Source organism: Crocodylus porosus, unplaced genomic scaffold (assembly GCF_001723895.1).
Source record: "Crocodylus porosus isolate Cpor-Errol unplaced genomic scaffold, CroPor_comp1, whole genome shotgun sequence".
Taxonomy (NCBI): domain Eukaryota; kingdom Metazoa; phylum Chordata; order Crocodylia; family Crocodylidae; genus Crocodylus; species Crocodylus porosus.
In genome coordinates this window covers 48,772,021-48,792,964 of record NW_017728907.1, presented here as the reverse complement: position 1 = coordinate 48,792,964, position 20,944 = coordinate 48,772,021, and the positions used below count along the sequence as shown (strand labels likewise).

The 20,944-nt window shown below is 49.3% G+C and overlaps 1 protein-coding gene across 1 annotated transcript in view; it reads left to right on the top strand.

The window, feature by feature from the left end:
* Positions 1-16,705, top strand: part of PDZK1IP1 (PDZK1 interacting protein 1) — a 28,159-nt gene extending 11,454 nt beyond the window's left edge. The window contains exons 2-4 of the mRNA XM_019531381.1: positions 9,934-10,042; positions 14,176-14,274; positions 15,789-16,705. Of these exons, the coding sequence (XP_019386926.1) occupies positions 9,934-10,042; positions 14,176-14,274; positions 15,789-15,861 (281 nt within the window). The 3' untranslated portion in view covers positions 15,862-16,705. The remainder of the gene's footprint in view (positions 1-9,933; positions 10,043-14,175; positions 14,275-15,788) is intronic.
* The last annotated feature ends 4,239 nt before the right edge of the window (positions 16,706-20,944 follow it).

Below are 20,944 nucleotides of genomic sequence, written 5' to 3'. Positions count from 1 at the left end.
GCAGCACCTTGCACTTGTCAGTGTTGAATCCCATCCTGTTCTCATCCGCCCACCCCTGTAACCTGTCCAGATCTAGTTGCAGCCTGTCCCTCCCTTCTCACGTGCTCACATCCCCCACATCTTAGTGTTGTCAGCAAATTTGCACAGGGTGCTATTTACCCCCTCGTCCAAGTCAGGGGGATGTTGTGAGGAGTACTGACGGTGACGTGCTTCTAGTGCTGGGGACATGGAGGTATCTGAGCTACGCAGATGGGTCACTCCTGACCATCCAAACACCCTCTATTGCAAGAGAGCTCAGGTAGTGTTTGTTTTTTTGCAGCCGACAGCCTTGCTGATAATGGGGGCTAAACAGAGGTTAGCCGGGGGCTTTAGCCGTGCCCAAGTCCTCCTTACTATGAGGATGTCCCCAGTCAGTTGGGCTCCAGGCCTAAAGCCTTGAGCCACCATGGTCTGCCCGTGCCCTTAGCAGTCCCACCTCGTGAACAGCAACCCCCCCAGACTGCCTCCTCTCTCCAGAGGTCCACCTGAGGTCAGACTCCACTATTTGGTCGGTCTGTTGTTGTTTCGGAGCTCAGAAATAGCTGTTTCTTTTGTGTGCCTTGGCCACCTAGGCTAGGGACACAGCCCAGAAAGGGAAGTGGGCATGTGGAAGATCTGGGCCAGAAGCATTGCTGGGCTGACCTGGTGGCTGGCCCATCAAACCTGCAGCCTCCCATCCTGTGGTCATCAGGCTTTTATCCAGCCCCTCGCTAGCACCATGGCTGACTCCTTGTACTTCAGAGGCCAAAGGGCCTCTCATGCACCCAGCCCACTGTGAAATATGGACCAGGGGAGGGATAATTAGATGCAACTTGGTTGAGCTTATCTTACCTGGCATGACCAGATGTGTTGTTGATAGTCAAGTAGCTATCCTACCTTCTTATAAGGTCTAGACTAGGGGTGGGCAATTATTTTGGCTGGAGGGCCACTTCAGGTATTTTGGTGAGGTGTTGCAGGCCAGGGCGAGGTACTGACATGGCCCGGCACGGTGTGGGGACTGGGGCAATTGATCCTATGCGCCCTATGCCCATTGCTGGGGGTGCCTGATGGAGGGGGTTGGCGGGGTCTTCATGGTCTAGACAGAGCTTTTGACTCAGTGACTTTCTGGGGGAATGAGATCCTCAGAGCAGATGGCAGGGAAAGCGATGAATAGGTTGCAAGACAATACGGTCCTTCATCTCTCCGTCTGAGCCTCTGTTGACGCAGCAAAGTGGACATGGGAGTGGAGCACACCCACGCTGACCTGGTTTAGCGAGCACAGATATCAGTTGCAAGGACCCAGGGACTTCCAAGCTTTGGGAACCAGCATTTGCTTCCATCTGACGTGTGGTCGAGTTGCTATTGTGGGCCCAAACCTCTGTTACCACCTCTTCGTGGTTATGATTACCAGGCTAGCTATCTCTTGGGGTGCTATCACACGCTGCAGTTGTCCCTCGGCATGGCCTCAACGCCAATAGGCATTACGCACACATGGCAGAAGGCAGACATGGGTTTGCAGTCATGACACGGCATACACGCCTCGTGCTGAGCTCCCAGAGCCTGGCACAACCATGAGAAAGTGGCACAGCTTGCACTGACTGTGATGGGAGTTGCCACCTCCCTTCGATGCCCGTGCTAGGGTTGATCTCCATGGACTATCTACCTGGTTCGAGCTGTGCTTATGATAGGCATCCACAGTTAACCCCGGTTTACATCCACCAGCACTGATTCCACTCCTGATTTTGGCCCCTAGGTATGTTTCAAAGGACTGTGTTGTTGCTCTTCCATTTCCTGCAAATCCTCAGATCAGCTGAGGATTTCCTCCTACCGATCAGCAGAAGTTTATCAAGGAGGGGTGCTGACCTCACTCAGGGATGCCATTAGCTGCCCTCTGTTTATTTGTCTGGACAGATGTGCAGAAAACCAAGAGACCATTATCTAAGGGAGCTTTCTACCGCAGGAGAGGAGCTGCTGTTGTTGAATCGCAGGCTGTGCTGCCAACCTTGAGCAAACATTTTACCATCCCATCCCCCCCTGCGCTAGTTGAGAAAAACACTGTGACTTCATCCAGGCTGTGACCCATTCATCGACCTTCCTTTGTGTCTTCCCTTTTTGCCTAGCAGCCTTTCCTTCCCGTGCCAGTGACACGATTTTAGGTCATTTTGAACCAGGTGCTTAGAAACTGTTGCTTTTCTTGCACACACAGTTCAATTCCCACTGAAGGGGAGTTTCTCCTTGGAGCTCAGGAGACTGGAGAGGTGTTTTGCTCTCAGTTTGGAGGGGGCCACAGTCAGAGTCCAGGTCGTATGCTTATAAAATGGTCAGAGGCAGCCTCCGGGTTGGGAAGTCGCAGCGTGCCATCTTCGGTTCCAGCTAGAGACAGCTGTCCTGCCATCCAGCTGTGCGACTGTGCATTTGTCATGTCCTGCCATCCAGCTGTGCTACTGTGCATTGCCTAATTCTGCTCCAGGTGCATCTGCAATTGTGTTGGTGGGTGATTCAATGGACCTAATACCACCTAACTTTCCTCAATAGACCGACTTCAAGGGACTTTTACAGAGGGGGAAACTGAGGCACAGAAAGAGAACAAGTGTCTTGTGCATAGGCACCCAGTGATAGAAGAGCGGTGCTTGCTTTGCCTCGATAGAGCACCCCCGCAGACCAGCGTGTCTGTAGGTGCCGATCTCTGCCAGTGACTCTGGGGAAGGGCTCTGCCAGAGGGAAGATAGGCATGACTGAAGTGGGCATGTTCAGTTTGCAGAAAAGGCAATTAAAAGGGGCCATGAGAGCAGTCGGCAAATACCTGAAGGGCTGCAATAGGAAGAGGGAAAGCACTTCTTGCCTCTTACTGCAGAGATCAGGCCACGCACCAACAGCTTGTAGTCGTAGGCAAAGTAAGTTTATGTTGCAAATCAGGAAAATTTCATTCAATGTTACAGCGATGAGGCAGTGGATCAAACTGCCCAGGGAAACTGTGGGATCTCCATCACCGGAGGCGTTCAAGAAGATGTTGGACAAGCATTGGTTAGGGATGCTCTGGGAGTGGCTGTGCCTGTGCTTCACTATGAGTATTTCCCATGCTTCTGGGCTTTACTGGTCATTGTGTGGGTCTGGGAAGGACATTTTCCCTCTCTTGCTGCTTCAAGTGTCAGGGTTTTTCTTCTTCATTTATCTTTAGCTTCCTCAGAAGCATTGGATGTTGGCAGCAGCCAAAGCTGAGGATTTTGACTGGGCCGTGCTTTGCTCGTACTGGGACTTAAACCCAGTGGTTTCTGGCTAAAGCGTTTTGCTCCTCTGCTTAAGATCAGGTTGTTCACCAGGGATCCTAGTTTTTTCCAATTTAAAAAAAAACAACCCAACTTTCAGTTTAAAAAGTACCTCCAAATCCACATTTTTCCATGATTAAAATGAAGTCTCCCTCTCTCTCTCTCTCTCTCAGCAGACAAGGTTCTTTGGGTGAATCTGATATCTTTTATTAGACCAACTTAAATAGATGGAAAAAAATGTTAGCTATTTAAGTTAGTCTAATAAAAGATATCAGATTCACCCAAAGAGCCTTGTTTGCCTATGTCCTTAGACCAACATGACTCTCACCTACACCCGTGTGTGTGTGTGTGTGTGTGTGTGTGCGTGTGCGTGTGCGTGTGCGTGTGCGTGTGTGTGTGTGTTAGTGGTGTTCCATTTAAAATCATGGGAAAATGTGGATTTAGGGTTAAATTTTTTTTAACTGAAAATTGAGGACTTTTTTTTTTTTAAATCAGAGAAACCCGGGATCCCTGCTGATCATCATATTTGGGGTCAGGAAGGAATTTTTACCCCATGGACAGATTGGTATGGACTGGGTTTGAGGGTTTTTTTGCCTTCATCCATAATGAGGAGCATGGCCTTCTTTCATCCCCCAAGCATGTTTTAAGAGCCTTCCTGGCAGCAGGGCTGTGGCCCCCTTGCCTTACCCACGGCAGGGTAGGCTGTCATGCCTTGTGCGTGTGTCAGGGCTGACTCCACGTGTAGTCCTGCTAAGAGGTTAGACAACGGATTTATATTGGATGGTTTGGATAGGAGCGATCCTGCCCCGGCCAGGGGGTTGGATCAGATGTGATCCCAGGAGGTCCCTTCCACCCGGTTCTCTGTGATGCCAAGATCTATTTTACAGCTAGTGCACAGAAAGCAGAGGTATGGAGAGGGGGAAGCTATCTCAGACCAAAGCCTAACCTGGGTTTAATGGTCCATCATGCTCGGCCACTTCCAAGGCTGTTTCATCTGTGAGTAACAGATTGAATTGCCAAGACTTGCGGCTCGCTTCCCCAGCTATCGGCCAGCACTTGTTAGGTTGTTCCTTGGGTATAAGCCCTCCTTCAGGGTTAAGTTTTCACCATAAGGCATGCTTTATGTTGGGTGGAAAAGCCAAAGGTAAAAGGATGTTCCTACAATGGGACAGAGTAGCGGGAGGCTTTGGACCGGTTTGCTGCTTTCTGCTTCATGCACAGCACATAGAGTCAGGACATTTTCCCCTCCCACTGTCCTTTTGGATGTTTGCACTGTTTTTGCCAAAGTGGATGCCAAAGTTTCAGAGCCACTCCCAGCCCTGCTGGAAAGGGTGGAGACAGGAGTTGATAGATTAGCTGTGACCCTGAAAAGCCCATTTACTGTTGTTTTTGAGCAGCGTGTGGAAATGGCAGCTGAGATCGGGAGGGGTGCATATTGTAACCCCCCCCGTACAGACAGGGATCGACACTCATCCAAGCCCGTTTGCGGATGCCAGAGCTAGGAACAGGCCCCTGATCAGTTGAGCCCTGTTGCAATGGCCTCAGTGACAGCCTGAAGTTCCCCCCACCCTCCATCTAGCAGGTCCTCAGCATGGCTGGTGCAACTCGGGAGGATTTAGCCCCGCGTCAGCTTTTGTGTCATCTTGCTGTGCTGCTGCGTCCCCCTCCATGCACCGCACAGCTTGCGGTCGGCTGGCTCCCCTCCAGCCTCACACCACCCCCGAAACTTGGAAGGGGATCACACTAAAAACAAGCAGGAGCGCGTACATTGCTAGCAGCAGAGTGTCGCGCCGAACCCACTGGCACCTCCTCTGACAGGTTTGTTATGCTAATAGACCCTCCGTAATCCTCTTTGCAACATCATAATCATTAGCGACGGATTATAACCTCCAAAAAACACTGCAGTTACTTCCTCCTTGGCAGGAGCTGGAGGGTGGCTGTTTTCTGGGAAGGAGAGATGAGGAGGGCAGCGAGTGCTCGGAGGCAGGTAGAGATGCCTGTACAAGGTGCTGACAACCAGTGCCTAAGAACGGGGCATGGTGTTGGCATGGTAGACATTGTTGGTGGTATTGTTGGTGTTCCCCGCAGTCCGGGGACTGGTGTGGGGTACTGCTGGCACCTTGTTCCTTCAATATCTAGAGGAAACCTGCTGATTTCATAGAGCCTGAAAATCCTAGGTGGACAAGGATGGCTCCATGGGTCAGGCGCTGACATGGGAGCCTGGAATCCATGGTCCTGTCCCCTGCCGCGAGGACCACAGACTTCCTCTGGGAGCTCAGACAAGTCTCTTGGCATGTGCATGGTCTCTGCAAAGAGGTGCCCAGTATAACTTAGCCTGGCGGGGGTAGTCGTGCCAGCCTCAGCAATCTTTAATCCCTGCCCTTGGATGGAGGGGAGGCCTAGGGACAGTGCCAGGGGGTGCATCCTCCCTATCTGCAAACCTAGAAATGTGGGGTTGGGTCAGCCCTCTCTGCAGCCACTCTGGAGACATTGCCCCGTGGTAGAGAGCAGGCATTGTGGGCGACCCCAGGGCAACTACGTTGGCTCAGGTCCAGCGTGTGCAAGTGGGAGTGGGTGGGTGGGGGTGTGCCCAAGAGTGTGCAACTGCAGCGCTGTCCCGGGGGACCACCCGACAATTCAGCTGGTGGACTTGCAGGGAGATTTGCTAGGTTACTACCCTCATTCCTGGACGGTTCTTTACCTCTAGGGTACGCTGAAGGAAATCAAGAGGGGTTCAGCTACAACAGCAATGAGTGTGTGCCCTAGACACAGAAGAGGCAATGGGACCTACATTGGACTGGAAGGGGCCTGCTGGTACAGCATCACTTGTGTATGTTGCACATATGCAAGTGGGAAGGGAATGAGATGTTGAGATGCTGCTGGGTTTTCTACACCTTGAAATATAGAGGCAGGGAGCCTCTGGGAGGCAGCCGTCCCACTCTTTTCCCTGATAGGATGCAGAACTCTCTTCGTCCCTCGGGGAAAGTTTATATTTGAATATATGGACAAAAGAACTGCTGTACCAGGTCAGGCCAAGCATCCACTGAGGCCCATCTCCTAAACAGTAGCAAGTAGTGGATGCTTTAGGAAAACTGTAATAAATGGAGCACGTGCAGAATGATCCACCTCATGTCAGAGCTGGAGTCATAGCGTTTGGGGATGTCCTGAGCCTGAGGTCACACCACCGACAGTTGTGGGATGGACCTGTCCTCCCTAGATTTGTCTAATCTCTTTTGGTTTTGAAATCTGTGTACTGCTGCATGCTAAATCTGTGGGCCTCCTTAAGAGAAAGGGGATTACATTCCTGGCTTCCTCAACATACTGCGACAAGGAGTTCCCTGAGTTTCATAGTTGTTCATAGGGGCTGGAAGGGCCCTTACAGATCAGATCATTGGGGGGTTTTATGCATAGTGTAAAAGAGGGACGTCTTGTATTAGTTTTAAACCCACCACCTCATCACGTTATTGGCTGCCTGTAGTTTTTGTATTACGAGTCATAGTGTGAAAATTTGTATTATGATAACAGTTCCCCATTCACTCTTTCCACTCCATTCATACTTGCGTAGACCTCCTTCGTAGGACCCCATCAGTCGTCTCTTTTCTAAGCTGAAGAGTCTCTGCCATTTCCATCTCCCCTCCTAGGGAAGCTGTTTCACCCCCCATCTTTATTGCCCTTCTCTGTGCCTTGTCTACATCAGGGCAGGGGGTCGGACCTACTGAGGTCCCTTCCAGCCTAACATCTATGAATCTACTATACCTGTTTTGAGATGGGGGAACCAGAACTACACACAGTATCTAAGATAAGGGGGCACCATGGATATCTATAATGGCATAATAATGCTTTCCGTTGTTTTGCTGTGCACGGTGCTGTACACCGGTGCAATGGAAAGACACAGGGGGGATTTGCTTTCTTTGTGTACACGGAGAATGCAACACTAGGGATGGGCGTGAGATGCAGAATTTGGGGGCAGGTTGTGATCCCGTTGAGGTGAGGAGGCCATCAAGCTCAGGGGTTTGGGTTTTGTCTGGGCTCTAATGGAAAACGACATAGAGGAGCAAGGTGACCGGTAGGGAGGGATCAGCTGATTGTCCCCGTGTTGAGCTGAGGAGGCTGCAGTCTAGGGCTGTTGTTCTGGAAAGCTCTGCCCTGCCACCCCCGGCCTCCTGCTGAGCCAAGCTAAAGACCATCGGGCTTTCCCGTTATGTTGCCTTCCTTGGAGGGTGCTATTGTAGTGATGTTTGAGAGCCTGTTGGGGTAGAGGTGCTTCATGTCAACCTCACCTTCCTGGGCTGGCTGGGACTTCAAGGCTAAGAGCTGGTCAGGTAAGAGCCCAGCTCAGCTGGCATGTGTCCTAGGGTATGGCCCAGGCTTCAAGATTGGGTGCAGTTCCCCAACTCTATGACAGACAATGAAGCCTTGGGTAATTCCCCAGAAAACTGCTAATTTGCAGAATCATAGAAAACGAGGGTTGGAAGGGACCTCAGGAGGTCACACCTCATCCAACCTACCCATCCCCAACTAGATCATCCCAGCCAAGGCTTTGTCTATCCGGACCTTAAAAACCCCCAAGGATGGAGATTGCACCACCTCTCTAGGTAACTTGTTCCAGTGCTTCACTTATTGAGAAAGTTTTTCTTAGTATCTACCCTCAACTTCCCTTGCTGCAGCTTGAGCCCATTGCTCCTTGTCCTGTCATCCGCCCCTACTGAGAACAGTCCAGCTCCAGCCTCTTTGCAGCCCCTGGCAGGGAGTTGAAGGCTGCTATCAAATCCCCTGTCAAACTTTTCTTCTCAAGACTAAAAAAAGCCCAGGTCTTCTAAAACTAAATAATCTCCAAACTAAATAATTCTTCTGCACTTCCTCATGGGGTACCCAGCTAATCCTCAAGAGGTGAGTTGGACAAAGCATTTTCATTAGCCAAAAAGTCCTTTCAGTTTTGGGCTGATTGAAGCATTAAGCAAACGCATGTCAGATTTAGCAATTTATTCCAACTGAACGGGGGACGCCTGTGTTTTATCAGCATTTCCAAAAATGAAATGTTTGGATTTTTCAAGGGCAGAATGATGTTTCGGTCGCAGTTGATCTCATGTTCATGGAAAGAATGAACAAGGGGTTGTGTTTTGGGCCACGCAAAATGCTGTGTTTGATCCAAAAGGAGTGTTTTGTTGAAAACAGGGGGGTGGGAAAACTAAACAATTTATAAATTAAAAAATATATATATATTTGATGTCATCCCTGAATGGAATTTGTTTGCTCACTGAACCGGAGTCAGTTATTTGCAGAGACATTGTCCCAATGCAGTTGGGACACAGCTTTCCGGGTGGACTGCAGTAGGGCTGTTAGACTTATATTTGTTGGCTCTGGATTTAGGACCCAGACCGACCACGATTATTTCCCATTCAATAATAGGCAAATGTGTTGATACACCGTGATAACAGAAAAGAAGCAATACAAACAATCCAGCAATTCTGTATGTCTACCAAATCCTAGGGCTGTCATCAGAGTCGAAGTACATCTGCCCAGGATGCAGTCTTCACTTGGAGGCTGTTTCTTAGGTCAGTGGCCTGGAGGTGGGATACCGACGCCCACACCACCCCCTTCGGAGGGGTGGATGAGACGAGCTGGTAGTATGCCCTCTGTCCGTGGTGGCCTCTGGGACCCTTCCCAGGGGCCCCTCTTGGGGAGGAGGAGGAGGGAAGGACGAGACAAAAGCAGGGACCCTTTATTACTCTCAAGTCTCTGCCTTTTTATTCTCCATGACTCTTGACGACTCTTCATCCGTGGCTATCTCTGGCTGGTGTCTCTCTGTGCTCACACATCCACATAGCCTTCTGGGCCTTTTCCTAATCTGGTCCATTCCCCCGAAACAGGAACTATGGGGCCCCTGCTCTGCGCCTTGTTAGCTGGTGTCTTTTTTATCTCATGTTATGGATGGTATAGCACGTACTCCTGTTCCTAGCCTTTGTGTCCATTAGCCTTGTTGTGTTAGACAGCCTGTCTTCTTCCAAGTCTGTATGGAGCTGTGTGTGTGCGCCTTAGACCCAAGCTCTTTAGAAATCAATTAACCCCGCTGCCTATCTTGAACCCTTCTAATGCTTAGCTAGATAGATGGATACGTGCGTATCTATCCATCCAGAGATGGATACGTGCGTATCTATCTATTTATTGACTGATAGATAGATATATGCATATCAATTGATCGATCGATAGCTAGCTAGCTAGCTAGATATACACACACACCTATAAGCCAATTCCCCAAAAACAAACCTTAACATACCATTTCTAAGTCAACAGTATTCAGCTGCTTTAAGCCAAGCACAGATTTAGGAGCTGGGTTGGGACTAGGATGATCAGCATAATACAAAATGACGCTCTAAGGGCTTGTTAGTCTGCTTTCATGCTGGGGCAGGGAATATCACCATGCCTTGCTCCCTCCCTCCCATCCATCCTTGCTGGATCCTGGAAATGAGGCAATGCTGTTTCCTCAGAGCAGCCCTGAGTATGTTCGAGAAACCACATCCCAGCTGGGGAGCCTGACACGGTGCAGAGGCGTGTTGGCCAAGCCTGGGGCTACCGCGCTGATGAGGGCGGTAAATGAACGTAGAACGGAGGGAGCTAAAAGTGACGTCTGCTACCCTTTTCTCCGCAGCCGCGAGAAGGCTCCAGCCATGGATGCAAGGACTCATCGCGGTGGCTGTTTTCTTAGTGCTGGTGGCGATTGCTTTTGTGGTGAATCGATACTGGTGCCAGGAGAAAGAGTAAGTGTGCTTCCTTGGTGGGAACTTGGCCACGGTTGATTTGGCGTCACTACTGTCAACGCCCCTCCACACAAGTCTCTCCCGACGACCCGGGTGAGTTCTGCGGAGGCTGCATACCAGAGTTAATGACCAGCATTTGATGCGTATAGGGAAGTCAAATGTATTGGAAACTCCTTGATATTATTTCCTGTACTCACACGCACCCTTTCCCCAAAAATCGGCCCTTCAAAACTGGGGCCTGTGTCTATGCTGGAAGGGAGGAATCGAAGCATGGAGACACTATAGTATAGCTGCTGTGCTTCTCCCTCCCCTTCCAGCCTCAGGGAGAAAATTCACCCTTCAGGATCAGAGCTGCCAGTGTTAACTCTGTCACAGACGCAGGTGAATTGGCAGTAGTGGTGCCAAAAGCTGCTGCCAATTTGCCAGCAGCGATGAGAAGGATAACATTTCAGCACGGATGCTCAGGATTCAGCCGTGACTCTGGCAAACTCCCTCTGCTTATTTCCCCGCTCCCTCATTCTGCCTACCCCACACAAGTTGCGGGTCTTATTTTGAGGTCTGTGGCATGCCAGACAATACGGTACTTACAAACACAAGCACGGTCACACCCCACCCTCGTCATGACCTAGCCTTGTGCCACTTATACCCCCTGACCCAGCCGGGGAAAGGCACGTGAAGGCCCTAATTATACTGCAACGTGGAAGCAGCCAATGGCCAAGCTTGAAACTCAGATTTTCAGCTGAGCAGAGGCAGGACAGGGCCAAGCAGAGCAGCTGTTGGACACTTGCTGCAAGCACCCGTTTGCACTGCTTTTGGTAGGTTTGAGCACTTACCCTAACCCGAACCCAACTCCTTCCTAGCAATGTAAGGTGCTCTTGATAGGACGGGTCTGCTCTGCTGCTAAAATCCACCTGCCAGGGCTCAGAGGAAGGTTAGAGAGGAGAGAAGCCCATTTTAATTCACTTGGCCTCCCTTCGGAAGAGACACTGCTGAAGCTTAGCAACCTGGAGTTGTTCCAAGCCCGATTTCCTCCCGTCCACAGCGGTTATCAACTTACGTCCCTGCCTGTCCATGCCTTCCCATCCCTTGCGCATGTCCTGGTCATCGCTCTCTAGCAAGCACCGGAGGAATCGGTGCCCCATATACCATGAGGACCTAAACCAGCACACAGAAGCCAACCCCCACCGAGCACTGGGTGGGATTCAGATTGAGGATCTGCTTTCAGAGACGAAAAGCTTGGCTTGGATCGAACTGTGAACCAGGCTTTGATCTAATTGCTACTCGCGACTTCCGCTTTGAATTGACGTGCAAACTCCTGCGGTTGCTGGGTGTGTGCGTATCGGCATGCACACACATGCACATGCTCTCCGAACAGACTGACTCCAGGTCACCAGCCACATGAGAGTGAAACAAAGAACATTGCAAAGTGTTTTGCAATGGGCTGTTGCAAGGCAGACTGGACAAACCAGTTAGCAGGAGCAGACACTTCGGATGACAGATTAGTTTTACTGAACGCCGTAGGCTTGCATCACACGTCACTGGCATCGGGGAGGGCTGCTACAGGAATACAGGCTTTGCCACTGTACATAGTGTCACCTGGACACAAAGGGTAGGTAGACTAAATAGAAAGCCCTTAAAAGTCCAACCATTCCTAGCAAAACGTGACAACCCCACTGGGAGTTTGCCTGTATAGGGACTCCTGAGCCATAGCTATTAACAGCCTGTGCCTGAGTCCAGTTGCAGTGTTTGGAGGGTTTTGCTATAGCCCTGGAGATGTGGAGTTCAAGCTGTACCCTCATCTCACAAAAAGCTGCCTTCTTCCTTAGCAGACCTGGCGAGGCAAAGGGCAGGAGATTATGGCGCTACAGGCTCTTCCTTAGTTTTCTTAGTCTTTCTTAGTTTTGGGAGGACACTTGACTCTCCTTAAATGCAGCAGTAGACTCTACTCATGGGAAGTGCAGTGCGTGTGTGTTATGCATCCCCCTCTCTACTCTCTCCAGAGAGGAGCCCATGCCAAGGAGCTTTACCTGGAGGTTTTAGCTCTGGAGCTCCCTGCTTACATCCCCGAGCTGTTGGCAAAGGGACCTTGGCGGCCTCTTTCCATGGCTGGTTCTCAAGCTCCCTCCTTCTCCATCCCTGCAAAGGCATTGCCTATCGAGGCCTTAACTCCCATTGGGTTGAACGGAGCTGATGGGGATCGGCGACTTCCACAGAAACACCTTGGAGAATCTGGGCCCCGGTAATCTTAAGGAGACAACTTGTCCCATAATCCTTTGCATTGGCTACTGCTGCAAAACCTTCTGGAGAAGCACTCAGGGCCCATGGCCAGGGCTCTGGTCTGTGACTGGGATGAACAAGGGGAGGGCTGGGGGGAGATGCCGAGATGCATCCTGCCCTGGAAAGGGAGGTAGCGTACCGGGAATAGCTGCTGTGGAGTCATCTGCAGATGGGATCCCCCTTTTTTCCGATGGCAGCTCCCCCCTGCAGTCAAACCATTGCCTTCTCCTAATATTCTGGGTTCCCAGAGGAAGGGCAAGCTCCAAAAGACCACACGGGAGGCCAACCATGCAGATGGACCCCAGCCTGATCTGCCAACTTGAGCGCGCTCTTCCCCTCACTCCTGAAAGCTCCAGGCTTGTTTCACCATTGATTTCCCACCTGGATCATAGATTCCTCCAGGGTTTTGTGGGCAGAGGACCTGCTTGCCTCAGTTTCCCCATCTGCCAAAAGCGGCTGAAAAGCGGTCAGCAAGCACTCGGAGAAAACAGAGCGGTTCCTCGGGTGGTGCCCAGGATCGCAGCACTCCCCCGACTTCAGTGGAGCTATAAAAATTTATACCAGTTGATGCTCTTCCTTCCCAGTCCGCAGCACCCTGTTGCCTGAACCACCTTAAGGAGGAAAGGGAGGCAGTGTGCACCAATGAATGGCTCACAATGGGAGTCAGTGGTCCACCCAGCTCTTTCTCCGGCCCCAGAAGAGGCATTAGGCTTCTGGGAAGCCCTTTCACATACACATGGGATGACTTGAGGTAGCTTAGTCTAGTGGAGGTCTCCAGAGACCCAGGCACAGTTTGGTTGACCTTCACACCAACTCACTTTGGACAAGTCCACCACTTGCCGTCACAGCGGGGGACACCAGCATTGACCTGCTTTCGAAAAAAAGCTTTAAGACGCATGCTGCAGGAATGATTATTAGAAACTTGAGTACACATTCAGTGGGTGTTGCAGGAACCAACTCTTGAGTTTTCCCCGCCCCTTGTTATGAATCACCAGATTCATGAAAGAGCAGGGCAGAGTAAAGAAAAACCCTTGAACTTAATGGCAGAGCATTGAGGAGCAACTTGTGACTGAACAAGGGAGACCCTCCTAGATAAAAAGCCACTCCTGAGTCTCTTTGCAGGTTTCCAGGCCAAAAGGAGTCTTATGATCAGGCCACAGACTGTTTAAAGAAAGGGGAATTAATGCCTGGGTATGTCTACATTGCAGATGGCAGTGCAGTATAGAACAAATAAAGCTAGCTTTAAATGAATTAATTTAAGGTAGTTTAGTGTAGTTGTGTTAGCTGGGAGCTCCGTGTGGACTAATTCAGCCTCATTCTTTTTTAAAGCTAATTTGGTTACCTCTGTAAGTATCCATCTCTCTGCTTTTGTGAGCTACTTACCCAAAACCAGGGCTGCAGGTTGTAGCTGTGTTGGTTGAAGGACACAGGAAGACAAGGTTCTTTGGGTAAATCCAGTATCTTGTATTAGACCAATTTAAATAGTTGGAAATTTTTTTTCTGCATGGCTTTCTTATATGCATACCAGCCTCTGGCTTCTTTACTATGCATCCCAGCCAGGAAGAGCACACACCAACTGCAGAGACTTCCTCAGCCTGACAAAGGGTATTTATACCCAGAAGCTTGCTGAGAAGAATTTTTCCAATAATTTGAGTTGGTCCCAGAAAAGATATCAGATTTGCCCAGAACCAAAAATTCAAAGGGTTTGATAACACCTGGGAATTCGTGGTGAGATGATGATTACAGAGGATGAAATTATTTGCTCTGTTGCTTCGTCCCTAGCTGTGTGCATTGGGTCATGCGGTTAGCAGCATTTCTGTTGCATCTAAACTGCTCTAACTGTGCTTCTTGTGCAGCGAAAGCATGGAGTCGGTGGTCACCATCGGAAACAAGCCGGACCCCGTCGTATCCAATGGGCACGAGGGGAAGTACTCCTCAAACGTGGCTGATTTCAGGTGATGGAGCCATTCACGAGCTTTCTAGTTCTGTGACCCAACGGGTCCCATTTTGTGTTGGGTCAGTGGGGTGGAGGGAGGGTCAGAAATGACTTTCTGGCATCTTTACACCATCCAGATTCTGGGTACCAGGGATCAGAATGGTCTCTGGTTGTATGTCTAGAGCAACCTCCTCATGTGCTAGGGACCTAGCTCCTTCCACTTTCCTCCATAACCCTCCTTCCCCTCATCTGTGTCCCCTGTATGGCCCCCATAACACATGAGAGATGAGAGGGTTGTTCCTAGTACCTCTATATGCATCTGAAGAAACAAGCTCAGGCTCACAACAGCTTATGCTTTACATGTCTGATTTAGTCTATAAGGTTGGTCTACAAGGTTAGTTTATAAGTCTATAAAAAGTTAGTCTATAAAGTTTGTCTATAGTCTGTAAGGTTAGTCTATAAGACTTCAGACTAATACCACCTCCCCCTGCTCCCTGAATGCAAAAGACAGGGAAGGGAGGGTGGGAGGGGATAGGAGGCAAGTGCCGGGGGAGGGATGGGGTCCCTTCTGAGCAAGGCAAACATGCAATAAAGCTGTAGGGACAAAGGGGTCACAAAACATAATCCATGCAATGGGATAAGACTCTGGACCCTGTGTTTAGACCAGACCGAATCCAGTCTGTGGATGATTTCTTGCTCTGCAATTTCATGATCAAGTTGGCTTTTAAAGTGTTGCTGCAGAAGACCAGCTACTATGAGCTCAGTGATGGTATGTCCAGGGAAGCTGAAGTGTCCTGCCATCGTCTTGTGTGTGCTCTTGGATTGGATGTATTAATCCAGTTTCACTCCTGTTTCTAGCCAGTTTAGCATTCTAGGGCCGTTCTTATTTTTGCAAACCGAGGCCCTGATCCTACAAGATGCATGCACCTAATACAGCCGTATGAGACTGAATGCACACCTACACTTATCTGATTTTGGAAGCCAAGCAGTCACAGGTTTGACTAGTACTTGGATAGGAGCCCAGCCTTGAATCCTGGGTGCTGTAGGCAGCACTTACATACCTGCTGTGCTTTAAGCACAGTGAAGCATCAAAGTAAAATGGACACATCAGTCTTTGCAAGATCGGGGCCTTTAAGCTTCCTATTGCATCAGTAATTGCCAATGAAATGCTAGCATTGTTGGCAGTATTAGTCCATGCATGGATGGAGCAGAGGCATTTTGCCCTACCTTTCCTAAAGATCTACCCTAAATAGAGCAATAGGAAAGTCCCGACTCCGGCTTCCAGAATCTAGCAGCCCAGGTACGATGACCCATAGCCACGTAGTATTAAAACCAGCCAAGCTGGTCCCTTCCAGCCCCCATGAAATTATGAAGAGACAGCAGTCGTTCTTCTGCACGCTGGCCACTTCATCACAGACTAGTATGGGTCGCCCCCCTCTCTCTGTTTAAACCGGGGCCCGTTCAGTTATAGACCTGACTGAAAGACCTTTGCTCGCAGGCTTCATAACTGACCACTGTTCCCTAATATTTCAGATCCCGAGAGAACGAGCACGCCTACGAAAACGTCATCGAATACAATGAGAAAGTCCTCACCACTGCGATGTAGCGACTGCCTTTGAGGATCGCTCCATCTTCACCACCTCCACCAAACCCTAACTCTCCTCCTCTCGTTGCGAGGATCCAACCACCCCCCCGGGCAGATGAAGATCGCTCCGATGAACCATCCACGTAGCCCCTTTCTCTTTCTCTTCCTTGTGTGAAACCTCTGCTACACGGGACAACTTGGTGTGGACCTCGTTGGGAGTCCTGCTGCCTGCCAGTGACAGGAATGGTGGGGCAGCCTCCGGATGGGACACCGTCCTTGCTGCAACCAGTGCCTGGGTGGCAGGGACATTAGCTAGCTTGGGCTGCTTCTCCCTCTTCCCTCCAGGCGCAGTGAGGTGTGGAAGGAGTCTTTGCTAAACCTACTCCCAAGATAACAGCTGGCACCTCAAGACCAACGCAGAGGGAGAAGTGGCATGGCTGCCACATGCCCACCCCTTCACAGCTAGAAGCAAAGACCAGTCAGTTTTGCAATTACAGGCTGGCTCCTGTGGCACGCACTCTGGAGGTTTTTACCTGGCCCCATGTGTATGAAACCCCCCAGCCTTCTTGCTTCCCCCCGCCATTCCTTGTTATCATCTGCGGCTGGGCTAATAGCCTTTCTATGAATAGCCAATCTTGATATCTGAGCCAAATGAGCTAATGGTGTCTTTCCCAGACACACTTATTCCCCACTCCTGGAGCTAGTTATTTATTGAGTGAAAGATCTGCGCATCCTCTTGTTGGCAATCATATCATTTCTCTCTGCTGGTGAACAACAAAAATAGCCAAGCGATTGAATCTGCCGTAGCAGGAATCTGCTCCTTAGTACATATTTTTTCCTCGTGAGCAATAAAGAGAATTATTCTCAAATGTTGTGATGGCCGGTGAGGCGTAATGAATTGGGTGCCCTGACAGTTAGGGGCTTTTGTGGGCAGGAAACAGGTGCCTATTTAATGGGAAATAACGATAGTCTCAGCAATCTTCTGAATGGGCCAGGCCTAGTCTGCCTCCAGGCTGGGATCTGAGCAGGGTATGGATGGAGGTCAGCTCTCACCTCTGATCAGCCCGTGTTGCTACCTACTATCACCGGCTTGGGGACTGGACACGGGCACCTCCGTATTTTCCACCGATGCTGTTGCTCATCTGTGTGACGTCCCCTCGCTGTATCGGCCAAGCGACTTCACTGCTCCCCTTCACATCCTTCCTTCAAGCTCCTCTTGATACTTATAGAGAAGTAAACGGCGGGCCGGCTGCTGAGACCACATTGACCAGTATGGTCCCTGTGTTTCCTTGTATTCCCTCACTGGCTCATTTCCACCCATCTCACTTGGATTAGAAGCCCTTTGGGCCCTTGTGTTCTTGGTTTGTACAGGGCCTAGCACAGCAGGATCCAAGACTACAGCTCCTAGCCAATACATGAATGCCAGCCATACTTCTCTATAAGCATCAAGACTACAGCTCCTAGCTAATACATGAATGCCAACCGTATTAACTGTAACCTTCTAGTTACCAGAACTCACGGTAGAAGTGATATCTTTTATTAAACCAAATAGTTTTTTTCACCAAAAAAATTACTTGCAAGCTTTTGGGCACAAGCACCCTTTTTCAGGCATAGGAGAAAAGACTGTAAATGTTCTCCCGGGTAGAAATGAAAGTTCATTTTGCATGGGAATGGATAACTTGTTAGTTATAGCACTTGAGTGAGACTGGGTTTAACTTCTGGCTTTGATTTCAGTCATGGCCCTTTGGGCCAGATGTTTGATTTCGATTTCGCCAGGAGTTAAGCACCTATGTACCCATAAAAATCTTCCCCTTTGTCTTCCCATGCCTCAGTTGTCCATCTGCAGAACAGGCATAAGACCCTTTTCCTTTCCCCACTGCTTGTTTTGCCCCTTTAGACAGGAGGCATTTTGGAGGGGCAGGCAAGGGCTGTGCCTGTGTTTCTATAGCACCCTGCTCAATAAAACTTGGCCTCTTTCCATGTCTAGATTCCTCTGTGCTACGATTGGTAAGAAGAGCCCCCATATTACACACCATCCTGTAGGACTTCAGCTGCAGTGCAAGGTCTGGTAGTAAGCTCAGCTCAAAGCAAGAGCAAAATCCAGGTGTGTTGTAAGATCCCATGACCACCCCACTCTCCAGAAGTAAAATATTACCAAGAAACATGCAGCTAAGTAAAGGATCATTGGGTTTTTGGCATCAAAAGAGCAAAGTATCACTCCATTTTTAACAGTCATTGGTTTTATCAGAGTAGGTCTGGCCAGAATACCACGAGGTTTGCACAGCGATGAACAAAAGTGACTACTACTACTAATTATAATAAGCAGGTACACATTTTTTTATACCTCAAGGGACTCTGAGACTGATATTGGAAGAGATCTGGCAGGGAGGAAAGGTCTCAGGTGGGATGAGGGAAGGAAAATAGGGTTATAGTTCATCATGGCCCATCTCCCTGATTTATAGACAGAAAGGATTGTTATGCCCCTTTATAAATCCACGGTGAATAGTGTTCCCCGTTCTGGCCCTGCACACTTCAGAAAGGATGTAGAAGAACTGAAGAAGGTGCAGAGGATAGCAACAAGGATGGTTAGCAATATGGGGGGGGGGGCTCCATATGCCAGCAAAATACCTCTCCCACCAGCCTGCAGCAAATTTCTGTCCTGTTGCTCAATGCAAATAGGGGCAGGGCTGAACCCACTCCCTCCAAGGGAAAAGGAAAGATTCCAGAGACTTTCCTTGAGGGCTGGAGGGATCCTCGCAACTGAGCTGTTTATTAACCAGGTCTCTAATTCGTCCTTAAGAGATGCTGACTCTGCAGCTTTGCTAAAAGTCAAGGCTATTCTTCAGTTACTTATTTGGGGAAAACAACGGCATCCAACTGCGATTGCACAATGTGCTCAGGACAGGACAGGACAGCACAGCGTGTTTCACCTCACATACACCAATGCCCCTGCATCACCTTTCTCAGGAAGAGAAGCGTTTACAGAGCACAGCCTTTCCCCTCCCAACACAGAGCAAGTCCCTCCCTTGGCTACCTTTAAACACCTGACTCTTTTGTGCCAACAGCCAGCAACTCTAAGGCTATCCAGGTGCCTCATTCCTATCTTGGTGCCCAAATGCTTGCAAAGAACAATTTTTCAAGTGATAAAAGAGATCACATCTACCTGCCCCCCCAGAAAACCTTGTCTGCCTCATTCCCATGGAAAGCCACCAAATGCTGCTGAGACTCCTTCCCCCCTCCAGCAGCACAGGGAGGGTTAATAGGCTCTGCTCCCGCAGAACAGCTCAACCAGGCCTTGCTCTTAATCAGGTGCTGATTTAGAGCCCCATCTAGGTGGTTTTGGAGGGTGGAGGCTGTGGTTCTGCTCAGCTGAAAGCAACTTGGTCATTAAGGAAGAGCTTTAAGGGAGGGCTTTTGGGAAGGCTCTGGTTTGGTGTGGGGCTGGGAGAAGAGGGCTTGGTTTGGAGGGGTGTGTTGTTAGAGTAATAGTAATTTGTAGGGATCCCAGATACAGGGCAGCACCACATTGCGCTGTAGCAGTATGAAACAAATAGGGATGATAGAAAAGTATGAAAATATATAGAGAGATCACCACTCCACAGGGAAGTGCAAGGAGAAAGCTGGGGTTTTCTAGTGGTTACAGACTTGACCCAGTGGAGCTTGGCTGATTATTGAGCTCTAGTTTCAAGGAATCCTTTGAGTTGGCTTTTTGTTTTTGTTTTATTTTTTTCAAATGCACTAATTTTGCACTAAGAACAACTTCAGGGTCTTTTGCTTGTCCGTATCTAGTCCTCGTCTATTAACAGCCATTTCTTCCTAGCCTTAAAAATCCTGATAACTTTTCTTCTGGTTGAAGAGGTGAAAGTGCTCACCTGCTTGCATTGGCTTCTTCCCCAGGCTAATCATTTTTGCCTTTTGTGAGCCACTCTGCCATTCTCCAAGCTCTTGGCTGTGGGTGGGTGCTGACTATGCTAGGAGCTGCACATATGGAGAGCCCATACCTCTTTTGAAGTCCCTGGTGCCTTTGGGTACGCTGGTCTGCATAACTCACTTTAGGTCACTTATTCTGGGTGAAAAAGGAAACCATGAAGGAAAATGCACATGCATTATTTGCAAGGAATTGAGGTAGGGAGGATGTAGAAGTCTGAATCTCCTTTTCCACTAAAGGCAAGAGGCAGGCCAGAACTGTAAAATTAATATCCTGATCCAAATAGCTTTATGGCTTAAAGGATGTCTGAAGGCTTGGCTCCATCTCTGCCAGGGCTAAGGCAGAACTTTCTAAGGACAAAAGCAAGTCACACATTAGCATCTGTTTCTATTAGTCAGTTCTAGGCTGATTTAAAATATTGGTTTAATGAAGAGCAGGACTGATTAATCTGAAGCCTTAGAAAAGCAACCAAATCATCTGGCTTCCTAGGTTTACAACATCCTACGGCTAGAGCAAGGGGCAAGAGGGTAGGATTGCTGGGTTCAGCCCTGGCACTGACCTGTTTGACTTTGAACCAATTGCTTAACTTTTCTATGCCTCAGTTTGCCCATCTGTAAAATGGGGATAATAATGACCTTATGAGGATACCGACTAAATGAGTCGCTAAGAGACAGATCCTATTCTCAGTTACACTGCTACAAACCTAGACACACTCTGTTAAATGGAAAGTGCCTTGGGGAACTGGAGTTGTAGAAATGCCAGTTAATGAGTAGACTAAGACTATAGAGATCATAGACTGTTCATAGCCCAGCACTGGAAAGCAGTAAGGCTATTCCAACTCCAGAAGGCTAGGTGAAGGGGGGAGAATGATGCCAAATGAGTGCAGTTTTTAGTGCATTGATCCCTGCTGTGGACAAATAATAAACCTGAAATCAGTTCCTGTTTTCTTCCTCCAACATACTCCTAACATTGCAACTGGAACCAGCTCCTCTTGGAGTCTGGAAATGAGCAGCTGGCCACCGGAAACCCAGAGACCCGAATCCAGTCTGACCCCTTGGCATAGCCAGCGTCAAAGCACTAGCTCTGCTTGTAACCGTATTGCACTTAGGGGAGCACCTTTTCCCTGTGAATCTTAACATTTTTACTCCTTCTTGTGTTTCTTGCTTTAAGTAATAG